The 13,339-nt window shown below is 42.6% G+C and overlaps 1 protein-coding gene across 2 annotated transcripts in view; it reads left to right on the forward strand.

The window, feature by feature from the left end:
* dnah7 (dynein, axonemal, heavy chain 7) overlaps nucleotides 1-13,339 on the forward strand; it is an 816,199-nt gene that overhangs the window by 83,948 nt on the left and 718,912 nt on the right. For both annotated transcript variants that reach the window (XM_085985836.1, XM_085985837.1), the window contains exons 12-13: nucleotides 9,888-10,154; nucleotides 10,463-10,590. In XM_085985836.1, coding sequence (XP_085841962.1) covers nucleotides 9,888-10,154; nucleotides 10,463-10,590 — 395 coding nt within the window. The remainder of the gene's footprint in view (nucleotides 1-9,887; nucleotides 10,155-10,462; nucleotides 10,591-13,339) is intronic.

Here is a 13,339-nt window from a genome sequence, read left to right on the forward strand (position 1 = left end):
GTATTCGATATTCAGGAAAGATACGCAAAAAGGAAAGGGAGGTGGGGTAGCATTACTGGTTAAAGAAGGGATTAATACAATTGTAATGAAGGATATTAGCTCTGATGATGTGGAATCTGTATGGGTAGAATTGAGAAATACTAAGGGGAAAAAAACATTAGTGGGAGTGGTATATAGACCTCCAAACAGTAAGGCGGAGGTTAGGGATGGCATTAAAAGGGAAATTAAAGAAGCGTGCAATAAGGGCACAGCAGTCATCATGGGTGACTTTAATCTACATATAGATTGGGCCAACCAAATTAGTAACAATACTGTGGAGGAGGAATTTCTGGAGTGTTTACGGGATGGTTTGCTGGACCAATATGTCGAGGAACCAACCAGAGATCAGGCCATCTTAGACTGGGTATTATGTAGCGAGAAAGGATTAATTAGCAATCTTGTTGTACGAGGCCCCTTGGGTCGGAGTGATCATAATATGATCGAATTCTGCATTAAGATGGAGAATGAAGTAGTTGACTCAGAGACAAGGGTCCTCAATTTAAATAAAGGAAACTACGATGGCCTGAGGAGCGAGTTGGGTAGGATTGATTGGGGAATGGCTCTCAAAGGGTTGACTGTGGATAGGCAATGGCAAACATTCAAAGACCGAATGGATGAGCTACAGAATTTGTTCATCCCAGTTTGGCATAAAAATAAAATAAAAAAGGTGACTCAACCGTGGCTAACAAGGGAAATTAGGGATAGCATAAGATCCAAGGAGAGGACATCTAAATTGGCTAGAAAAAGCAATAATCCTGAGGATTGGGAGCAGTTTAGGAGTCAACAAAGGAGGACAAAGGGATTAATTAAGAAAGGGAAAATAGAATATGAGAGTAAGCTCGCAGGGAACATAAAAACTGACTGTAAAAGCTTTTATAGATATGTGAAGAGAAAAAGATTGGTGAAGTCAAGCGTAGGTCCCTTGCAGTCAGAATCAGGGGAATTTATAATGGGGAACAAGGAAATGGCAGACCAACTAAATACATACCTTGGTTCTGTCTTCACAAAGGAGGACACAAATAACCTCCCAGAGATGCCGGGGAACATAGGGTCTGATGAAAGGGAGGAACTGAAAGAAATCAGTATTTGTAGGGAAATGGTGTTAGGAAAATTGATGGAACTGAAGGTCGATAAATCCCCAGGGCCTGATGGTCTACATCCCAGGGTACTTAAGGAAGTGGCCCTAGAGATAGTAGATGCATTGCTGGTCATCTTCCAGAACTCGATAGACCCTGGAACAGTACCCATGGATTGGAGGGTAGCTAATGTTACCCCACTATTCAAAAAAGGTGGTAGAGAAAAAGCGGGGAATTATAGACCGGTAAGCCTGACATCGGTAGTGGGGAAAATGCTAGAGTCTATTATAAAAGATGTAATAGCAGAGCACTTGGAAAGCAGTGACAGGATCGGACAAAGTCAACATGGATTTACAAAAGGTAAATCATGCTTGACTAATCTACTGGAATTTTTTGAGGCTGTAACTGGTAAAATAGATAAGGGAGAACCAGTGGATGTGGTGTATTTGGACTTTCAGAAGGCTTTTAATAAGGTCCCACATAAGAGATTAGCATGCAAAATTAAGGCACATGGGATTGGGGGCAAAGTATTGACTTGGATAGAGAACTGGTTGGCGGACAGAAAGCAAAGAGTTGGAATAAACGGGTTGTTTTCCGAGTGGCAGGCAGTGACTAGTGGGGTACCGCAAGGATCGGTCCTTGGACCCCAGCTGTTCACAATATATATTAATGATCTGGACGAGGGAATTGGATGTAATATCTCCAAATTTGCAGATGACACAAAGCTGGGTGGGAGGTTAAGCTGTGAGGAGGATGTCGTGAAACTCCAGCATGATTTGGACAGGTTGGGCGATTGGGCAGAAACATGGCAAATGCACTATAATGTGGATAAATGTGAGGTTATCCACTTTGGTGGCAAAAACAGGAAGGCAGATTATTATTTGAATGGCAATAGATTGGGAGAAGGGGAAGTGCAAAGAGACCTGGGTGTTCTTGTGCACCAGTCGCTGAAGGTAAGCATGCAGGTGCAGCAGGCGGTTAAGAAGGCAAATGGTATGTTGGCCTTCGTAGCAAGAGGGTTCGAGTACAGGAACAAGGATGTCTTGCTGCAGTTGTACAGGGCCTTGGTGAGGCCGCACCTTGAGTATTGTGTGCAGTTTTGGTCGCCTCACCTGAGGAAGGACGTTCTTGCCATGGAGGGAGTGCAGCGAAGATTCACCAGGCTGATACCTGGGATGGCAGGAATGACTATGAGGAGAGATTGTGTCGATTGGGCTTATACTCACTGGAGTTTAGAAGATTGAGAGGGGATCTCATCGAAACCTATAAAATTCTGTCAGGCCTGGACAGACTAGATGCAGGAAGGATGTTTCTGATGGCCGGGGAGTCCAGAACCAGGGGTCATAGTCTAAGGGTAAGGGGTAAGCCATTTAGGACTGAAATGAGGAGGAATTTCTTCACCCAGTGAGTGGTGAACCTGTGGAATTCTCTACCACAGAGGGCGGTGGAGGCCAGTTCATTAAATATATTCAAGAAAGTGTTGGATTTATTTCTTGAGGCTAAAGGGATCAAGGGATGTGGGGAGAAGGCAGGGACAGGGTACTGAATTTGGATGATCAGCCATGATCTCATTGAATGGCGGAGCAGGCTCGAAGGGCCGAATGGCCTACTCCTGCTCCTATCTTCTATGTTTCTATGTAATGCACAGCTTTGGCCAGCACTGCTGTTAGGTAAGCAAGAGTTAGGAATGTTTTGGTTTGTATATTCTGCAGTTAGGATACAAGCGGGTGGCCACCATATGCCTGACCAGCTTGGCCTCTGCTCCATTTCTGCTCTTTGTCTTTTTCCAAGATACAGAGCATTACCAATGGTAAACCCATAGAATGGGGAAAAGTGCAAAATTGGAAGACCTATAGCAGTAGACCATGTGGGAAAGCAACAAAATGAAAATTGAAAAAACAGTTGACAATGACTTTACAGCACTTTTTAACACATCTACAGTATTGTAGCCTATAAGAATATGGGCTTTTGAGGGTATTTTGAGGGATCAGACATTGCAAGAGTTAAATGACACCAAGCTTTTCATTAGAACTGCTTTTCTGCATAATCCACAGCTTTGAGACTGCAGGCGCTGGGTGCATCAGAACTGGCCTTCTGTATAGCGAAAATATACTTGTTATTGCAAAGAAAAGAACACGAGTTACCGACATGTCTCCAGATCTATCTCTTATCTGCTGCCCATGGGAACATCTGAACTACTGCGAGTTATTGAAACATAGTCAACTAAATTCCTTTTTACTAATTTTCAGTATTTTATTAGACTGTAGTTTAATAAAATTGCCAGTTTATAGTTTTTATTAAACTCATATAGTTTTATTAATTTGGTCTTATTTCTGTTAAAATTAGGTTAAAGCATATTAAAATCCCCACTTTATTTAGAACTCGCTTGTCACCAAGGCAGTCAAGACAGTTTCCTAGAACAATATGTCGTACAACCAACCAGGGAACAGGTTATTTTAGATCTTGTTTTGTGTAATGAGACAGGGTTAATTAGTATTCTCATAGTAAAGGATCCTCTGGGGAAGAGTGATCATAATATGATAGAATTTCACATTGTGTTTGAGAGTGACATAGTTATGTCCGAAACTAGAGTCTTAAACTTAAATAAATCTAATTATGTCAGTATGAGGGTGAGTTGGCTAAGGTAGATTGGGAAAATAGATTAAAACATATGATGGTAGAAATGCAGTGGCAAACATTTAAATAAATATTCCAAAATTCTCAATGAATATACATTCCATTGAGAAATAAAAACTCCATGGGAAAAGTGATCCATCTGTGGCTAACTAAAGAAGTTACGGTTAGTATTCGATTAAAAGAAGAGGCTTATAATATTGTGAAGAATAGTAGTAAGCCTGAGGATTGGGAAAGCTTTAGAAACCAGCAAAGGATGACCAAAAAATTGATGATAAGGGAAAAAATAGAATATGAGAGTAAACTAGCAAGAAATATAAAAACAGATTGTAAGAGCTTCTACAAGTATGTAAAAACAAAGAGAATAGCAAAAGTAAGTGTTAGCCCCTTAGAGGCTGATACAGGAGAAATTATAATGGGAAATAAGGAAATGGCAGAGACTTTAAACAAATGTTTTGTATCTGTCTTCACAGTAGAAGACACAAAAAGCATACCGAAAATTGTAGGACACCAAGGGGCTAATAAGAGTGAGGAACTTAATGTAATTATGATCAGTAGAGAAAAAGTACATGATAAACTAATGGAACTAAAAGCCGATAAATCCCCTGGACCTGTGGCCTACATCCTAGGGTTCTAAAAGAGGTGGCTGCAGAAATAGTGGATGCATTGGTTGTGATCTTCCAAAATTCCCTAGATTCTAGAACAGTCCCAGTGGATTGGAAGGTAGCAAATGTAACTCCACTATTCAAGAAAGGCGAGAGAGAGAAAACAGGGAACTACAGGCCAGTAAGCTTCAGATCAGTTGTCGGGAAAATGCTGGAATTCATTATTTAGGAAGGGCACTTAGAAAATCACAATATGATTAGGCAGAGTCAACATGGTTTTATGAAAGGGAAATCATGCTTATCAAATTTATTAGAGGTTTTTGAAGATGTAACTAGCAGGATAGATAAAGGGAACCGGTGTAGTGTATCTAGATTGCCAATAGGCATTCGATAAGGTGCCACATAAAAGGTTGTTACACAAGATAAGGGCTCATGGGGTTGGGGGTAATATATTAGCATGATAGAGAATTGGTTAATGGACAGAAAACAGAGAGTAGGGGTAAACGGGTAATTTTCAGGTTGGCAGACTGCAACTAGTGGGGTGCCACAAGGATCAGTGCTTGGGCCTCAGCTATTTACAATCTATATCAATGACTTAGATGAAGGGACTGAGTGCAATGTATCCAGGTTTGCTGGTGATACAAAGCTAGGTGGGAAAGTAAGCTGTGAGGAGGACACAAAGAGCCTGCCAAGGGATATAGACAGGTTAGGTGAATGGGCAATAAGGTGGCAGATGGAGTATAATGTGAGGAAATGTGAGGTTATTCACTTTGGTAGGAAGAATAGAAAAAGGGAATATTTTTAAAATAGTGAGAAACTATTAGATGTTAGTGTTCAGAGAGATTTAGGTGTCCTCGTACAGGAAACACAGAGTGTTAGCATGCAGATACAGCAAGCAATTAGGAAGGCAAATGGCATGTTGGCCTTTATTGCAAGGTGGTTAGAGTACAAGAGTAAGGAAGTCTTGCTACAAATGTACAGAGCTTTGGTGAGACTACACCTGGAGTACTGTGCACAGTTTTGGTCTCCTTATCTGAGGAAGGATATACTTGCCTTAGAGGTGGTGCAACGAAGGTTCACCAGATTGATCCCTGGGATGAGAGGGTTTCCTATGAGGAGAGATTGAGTAGATTGGGCCTATACTCTCTGGAGTTTAGAAGAATGAGAGGTGATCTCATTGAAACATATAAGATTCTGAGGGGTATTTACAGGGTAGATGCTGAGAGATTGTTTCCCTCGGCTGGCGAAACTAGAACTAGGGGGCATAGTCTCTGGATAAGGGGTCGGCCATTTAAGACTAAGATGAGGAGGAATTTCTTCACTGAGGATTGTGAATCTTTTGAATTCTCTACCCGAAAGGGCTGTGGATGCTGAACCTTTGAGTATATTTAAGGCTGAGATAGATTTTTGGACTCTAGGGGAATCAAAGGATATGGGGATTGGGTGGGAAAGTGGAGTTGAGGTCGAAGATCAGCCATTATCTTATTGAATGGCAGAGCAGGCTCGTGGGGCTATATGGCCTACTCCTGCTCCTATTTCTTATGTTCTTATGTCCTGGGTTACATCTTCACCGTGGAAACAGGAAAAGCTTCTGTTTGGGCTAAAAAAGCAGATAAGGAAGGCCCAAAGCCTGTGCTGGCCATAGACCTTACCGGGCTCCTGATTGGTATAATGTGGGAGGGGGTGAGTATGGATGATACATGGTTGGATAGATCTTTCTGTAGTTGCAGTTCTTGGGGTATATCCTAGCGGGCTTGGGTCATTCTCGGTGTAGAAGGGTCAGGAAGGTCACCAATCTAGACTGGTGCAAACGTGTATGTGCTTAGAAGGAATGAGGAATGGGCCACACCTACAACCCAAAGGACAGTTAGGACAGTTATCATGGGTAATATAGAGTCATAACAGCACAGAAGGAGGCCATTCAGTCTATCACGTCCGTGCTGGCTCTCTGTAGAGCAATCAAGTCAGTCCCATTCCCCCGCTCTATCCCAGTACCCCTGCAAGTTTATTTCCCTTGAGTGCCTATCCAGTCTCCCCTTGAAAATATTGAGGCCTAAAAATTCGGTTGCTTTGTGCCTCCCGTTAATAACAGGATGCAAAGCAACTAGTGCCTGGGCGCGGCGCTGCCAACGCCTCCAGCGAAATTCAGTGGGAGGTTAGTGGCGGCGGTAACAGCGCCCCGTGGCGCTGAACCGCTGGCGATGATGTCATTGCTGTGCGCAGGACCTCGGCCGCGATCTTCGGTAGCGCCCCCTGACTTACCGCCAGACGCTATGTCCGACGGGGTCAGAGGGGCCTACCTGCGGCCAGGGCGCCGCAAATTAAAGGGGAGGTGCCGGGCGGCCATTTTTGTTGGTGGCCGCCTGCCAACACCTGCCCCCTCTGCCGTCCCCAGCCTCCCCTGCAGCCCCCCCACCCCCGCGGGGTCTTGAGTGCTGGGCTCTTTTGCTGGCACTCCGATCCCTGGTGGCCCAGCTGGGCCCTGGGTTGCGCTGCGCTGGGCCCCTCCCCTTTAATAAGGGGAGGAAGGCCTGCAGTACCACGGCACTTAGTGCCGCGAGATTCACTCGCACGCCCCAAGAGGGAGGTGGGGCGCTTCCAGTAGTGCCCCGCCTCCCTCTCGGGGTGCTACCAGTGAATTTCAGCTGCGGGGGCGCTAATTTCTTAAGGGTGCTAAAAGTAGCACCTTGGTGAAGTTAGCGCCCCAAAGGGGGCGCGACCCAATTTTTCCCCCCGAGTGTCTCTGCTTCCACCACTTCCATTGGCAGCAACTTCCAGGTCCTCACCACTTGATGCGTAAAAAAGTTTTGCTTCACATCTCCCCTGCATCTCTTGTCCAAAACCTTAAATCTGTGTCCACTAGGCCTTGTACCATCAACTAGTGGGAACAGCCTTTCCCCGTCTAGCCTATCCAAACCCGGCATAATCTTGTACACCGCTATCAAATCACCCCTCAACCTCCTTTGCTCTAATGAAAACAAATCCAGCTTCTCCAACCTGTCCTTGTAGCTAAGATCCCCCATCACCGGAACCAGTCTGGTAAATCTCCTCTGCACCCTCTCAAGGGCCTTCACATCCTTCCTAAAGTATGTTGACCAGAACTGGATGTAAAACTCCAGTTGTGCCCTACCAGTGCTTTATAAAGGTTCAGCATAACTTCTCTACTTTTGTACTCAACACCTCTATTTATGAAGCCCAAGATCCCATATGCTTTGCTAACCACTCTCTCAGTATGTCCTGCCACCTTCAGGGATCTATGCACATTAATTCCCAGGTCCCTCTGTCCCTGCACACTCTTTAAAACTGTGCCGTTAAGTGTATATTGCCTCTCCCTGTTCCTTCTGCCAAAATGCATCACCTCACAATTCTCTATTAAATTTCATCTGCCACTTGTCTGCCCATTCTGCTAGCCTTTCTATGTCCTGTTGCAGTCGATTGGTATCATCCTCACTGTTTGCCACACCCCCAGGTTTGGTGTCATCGGCAAATTTAGAAATTCTACTCTGTACTCCAATATCCAGGTTGTTTATATATATCAAAAAAAGCAGTGGCCCCAGCACTGACCCTTGGGGAACACCACTGTCTACCATCCTCCAGTCTGAAAAACAGCCATTTACCACAACTCACTGTTTTCTGTCCTTAAGCCAATTCCTTATCCAAGCTGCCACTGACCCACCTATTCCATGAGCCTCAATTTTGTTAACTAGCCTTCTATGTGGTACTTTGTCAAACGCCTTCCGAAAATCCATGTAGACAACGTCCATTGCATTCCCTTCATCAATCCTCCCTGTTACTTCATCAAAAAATTCAATTAGTTTAGCCAAACACGATCTGCCTTTTACAAATATGTGTTGGCTCTCCTTAATTAGCTTAAACCTCTCCAAGTGCGTGTTAATTTTTTCCTTGATTATTGTTTCTAAAACTTTACCCACCACTGATGTTAAACTGATTGGCTTGTAGTTACTAGGATTGTCATTACACCCTTTCTTGAACAATGGTATCACATTTGCCTCTTTCCAATCCTCAGGCACCTCCCCCGCATCTAGGGAAGATTGGAAAATTTTGGCAAGCCCTTCCGCTATCTCCTCCCCCAATTCCCTAAGCAACCTGGGATGTAAGCCATCTGGACCAGGCAGCTTATCCACTCTAAGCATACTCAGCCTTTCTAGTACATCCTGTCTTATCAATTTTCACCCCTTCCATTGCTTCTACCTTTTCCACTTCTACCGATATTTTGTCAGCATCCACCTCCTTAGTAAACACTGTTATCAAGTACTCATTGAGTATTCTAGCCTTGCCCTGCGCCTCTAAGCATATATCAACTTCTTTGTCCCTAATAGGCCCCACCCTGCCTCTTACAACGCGCTTACTGTTTACACGCCGGTAGAAGGTTTTTGGGTCCCCTTTTACGTTAACCGCCATTCTACTCTCATATTTTCTCTTTGCCAATCTTATTTTCATTCTCACTTCCCCTTTCAACTTATTGTATTTGGTCTGGTTCTCCCTTGAAGAATTCACCTGACATGCATCATACACCCTTTTTTTTTGTTTCATCATCTTCTCTATCTCCCTCGTCATCCAAGGAGCCCTTGCTTTGGTTCCCTTACCCTTCCCTCTTGTTGGAATGTACCTAGCCTGTACTTTGAACATCTCCTCCTTAAAGAATATGATTCGTAATTGTAATTGTAAACTGCTACTCAATACTGTAATGTATTAAGTCTCACTTATGCTTATATAAAATCATAACTGTTACAAATATGAAGTCAGCTTCGAAGCTTTGAACAGACAGTCCTAAGGGACTCCAGTTTTTTCTTACAAGTCCTTTAAGCTTACTTTACTCACTGTAGTAATGCTGGATGTCTGTTTTATACAGTCGTAAGTTATAGTAGAGGCTATAATGACTGAAAACGGGTCATGTATAGTCACTGGCTGGGAAATTCATTGGAGCTGATTCAACTCCACCGGTGTAACTTTGTTGAAAGTGCAGCAGAAACCCCGTTTACACATGTAAACCTGAAATTCCGACAAAGTTATGGTTGTGGAATGGGACTAGATCTGAAGAAATTCCCAACCTATGTCTTTTCTGCTTCCTTTAAATATGCCCATCAATATTTTAGTGGTTGCATCCAGTATCCTGCTGAATTGATGCCAGAAAATATGTTGGATATCAAAATCAGTGGAGATCCTGTGTACCTGTCCAAATTTCTTCCCCACTTACTTGAAATTTGACAGTAAAACGGGAAAATCTAAGCTCAATGTCTAACAGTTATCTGAAGGAGGGCCCAAACCATTCAATTCATTATACCCGCAGTTTAGTACATGGAACCTCATTTGATGGGAAGACAGATTGTACTTGAAAATTGAAAGGGCCATGGGGAGTCTGGTATGGTGATCTCTGCACCTGTTTGTCCAATCTGCTGTCCTGGTGAGTGACCCCAGGAGCACTAACTCATAAAATGTAGTTTACTACTTCTTTTAGAAATGCTTCTTGTTTGCTCATAAGTAATTTTTTTTCTTTTTTTCTTTGTTATAGTCTAGTGTGAAGACCACCCTGAAACCAATAATCTTGAATGAAATCCTCGAGGAAAACAGAAGAAAAGTTATAGAAATTGTTGCCAAAGAAAGTTTGGGACCCCAAGAGCATACCAATCTATATGATAAGTATACCATGCTTATAAATAGGCAAGCTGACATTGATGTAGAGCAATTTCTGAATGAAGAACATTCATTTGACGTGACGTCACAGGAAATGATTAAGTATCTACAACTGAAAGATGACATTCAGTATGGGTCTCAACAGGTACATACTAGCTCAAGTTTAAATGACAAATTATGTAAATTATGTATTCATGTGTATATTGGAATGAGATTTAATATAAGTATACTTTATTAATTTTTATAACTACATTTATTAATTATTCAATTTATGAAACATTTATAATCTACATTTGAGAGCTGTGTATTAGATGGTAGTATCAACATTACTGTATTAGGTAGGTAGCAGATCGTATAATAAAGCATTCTCTTTGCTGGCACAATTGTGTTTTTTATGCAGGTATACTAATGTACTTTTAATTTTTTTTTATGTAATTGCTTTAATTTTTCTAGGTTGTTCGCTTGGGAATGTTTGAGGTGCACTGTGATGAACTCATAAGGGCTCTTGTGAAACGGGCAGAAGCGCTGTGTGAAAAACTTCTGAATAGGATGAACAAATATCATCAGGAGGCAAATAAAGCGTCAGTACTATTCCCAAACTGCTTCAGTAAAATTGTATATTTTGCAGAAATACTTATATACTTTTCAAGCACAATAATTGGAGCTGCTTTGTGTTTGCCAATTTCCTTAGTTCTTTCAAACCTTCCTTATGCTGCTAAACCCCACAACACTCTTTCCTACTTCTGCTAAACCCTAGCTACTTATCACCAGCCTGGTAATGGTATGTTGCCTATCTGATGCCAGGGTGAGGAACATCTCGACCGGCTTGAAAGGATATTGGAGAGGGAGGGGGAGGATCCAGTCATTATGGTCCATGTTAGGACCAACAACATAGGAAAGAGTTGGCAAGAGATCCTGTTCAGAGAGTACCAGGAGCTAGGAGCTAATTTTTTTTTAAAAAGGACCTCAAGAGGTCTGGATTATTAACCGAGCCACGTGCAAATTGGCGTAGAGATAGGCAGATTAGAGAGGTGAACATGTAGCTGAAGGAGTGATGTGGGAAAGAGGGGTAAAGGGAAAACTAAAAGATGTAAAGTAATTAAACCAGGAGAGAGAAATAAGAAATGTGTGAGAAAAACAACATTAGAGCCGAAGGACAGGGAAGGGTGTGTGGCCCAAATAAGTGTTCTTTATACAAACTCATGGATTATAAGGAACAAATTCAATGAATTGCAAGCGCAAATTCAACTTGGAGGGTACGACATGTTAGCCATTACTGAGACATGGCTGCAAGATGGTCAGGACTGGGAACTGAATAGGCCTACAGGGAGGATAGGGAAACTGGTAGAGCTGGAGGAATAGCCTTAGTGATTAAGGATGACATTGCTTCAATGATAAGTATACAATGAGAGGTAAACAGGGAGCGGATAGAATTAAGAAATAGAAAAGAAATGGGTAGAATTAAGAAATAGAAAAGTATTTAAGACTGTAGTGGGAGTTGTGTATAGGTTCCCAGTAGCAGCTGTGAAGTGGCAGAATGTATAAATACAGGGATTTTTAAAAATGTATTCATTCACGGGATGTGGGCTTTGCTGGCAAGGTCGGCATTTATTGCCAATCCCTAATTGCCCTCAAGAAGGTGGTGGTGAGCCTTCTTGAACCGCTGCAGTCCTTGTGGTGAAGGCACTCCTTCACCGACTTTGTCATAGTGGTTTGGTACAACTGAGTGGCTTGCTAGGCCATTTCAGAGGGCAGTGAAGAGTCAACCACATTGCTGTGGAGTCACATATAGGCCAGACCAGGTAAGAACGGCAGATTTCATAAAGGACATTAGTGAAGTAGTTGGGTTTTTACGACAATCTGGTATTTTCATGGTCACCATTAGTGAGACTTGTCCCACAGGGATCTGTGTTGGGACCTCAACTATTCACCGTATTTATTAACGACTTAGATGATAGCACAGAGAGCCACATATCCAAATTTGTAGATGATGCAAAGATAGGCGGCATTGTAACCAGTGCAGATGGAAACATAAAATTGCAAAGACGTATTAATAGATTAAGTGAATGTGCAAAACTTGGCAAATGGATTTCAATGTAGGCAAGTGTGAATTCATCCACTTTGGACCCAAAAGGGATAGATCAGAGCACTTTCTAAATGGTGAAAAGCTAGAAACAGTGGACTTAGGGGTTTATTTACATAGATCATTAAAATGTCATGGACAGGTAACGAAAATAATCAAAAAGGCTAATGGAATGCTGGCCTTTATATTTAGAGGACTAGAATACAAGGGGGTAGAAGTTATGCTACAACTATACAAAGCCCCAGTCAGACCACACCTGGATTACTGTGTTAAGTCTGGGCACACACCTTAGGAAGGATATATTGGCCTTGGAGGAAGTGCAGCGTAGATTTACCAGAATGATACCTGGACTCCATGGGTTAAATTACGAGGAGAGATTATACAAACTAGGGTTGTAGTCCATGGAATTTAGAAGGTTAAGGGGTGATTTGATCAATGTTTTCAAGATATTAAATGGAACTGATAGGGTAGATAGAGATAAACTGGGGGAAATGCCAGCAAAGTTGAAGCCCATGGAATAAAAGGGACAGTGGCAGCATGGATACAAAATTGGCTAAGTGACAGGAAACAGAGAGTAGTGGTGAACGGTTGTTTTTCGGACCGGAGGAAGCTACACAGGGGTGTGCCCTAGGGGTCGGTACAAGGACCAATGCTTTTCTTGATATATATTAATGACTTAGACTTGGGTGTACAGGGCACAATTTCAAAATTTGCAGATGACACAAAACTTGGAAGTATAGTGAACAGTGAGGAGGATAGTGATGGACTTCAAGAGGACATAGACAGGCTGGTGGAATGGGCGGACAGGTGGCAGATTAAATTTAATGCAGAAAAGTGTGAAGTGATACATTTTGGTAGGAAGAATGAGGAGAGGCAATATAAACTAAAGGGTACAATTCTAAAGGGAGTGCATGAACAGAGAGACCTGGGGGTATATGTGCACAAATCGTTGAAGATGGCAGGGCATGTCGAGAAAGCGGTTTAAAAAGCATTCGGGATCCTGGGCTTCATAAATAGAGGCATAGAGTACAAAAGCAAGGAAGTTATGATGAACCTTTATAAAACACTGGTTTGGCCTCAACTGAAGTATTGTGTTTAATTCTGGGCACTGCACTTTAGGAAGGATGTGAAGGCCTTCGAGAGGGTGCAGAAAAGATTTACAAGAATGGTTCCAGGGATGAGGGACTTCAGTTACGTGGATAGTCTGGAGAAGCTGGGGTTGTTCTCCTTAGAGCAGAGAAAATTGA

Source organism: Somniosus microcephalus, chromosome 4, assembly GCF_052327205.1.
Source record: "Somniosus microcephalus isolate GS21.2 chromosome 4, FLI_Smic_1.0, whole genome shotgun sequence".
NCBI lineage: Eukaryota > Metazoa > Chordata > Chondrichthyes > Squaliformes > Somniosidae > Somniosus > Somniosus microcephalus.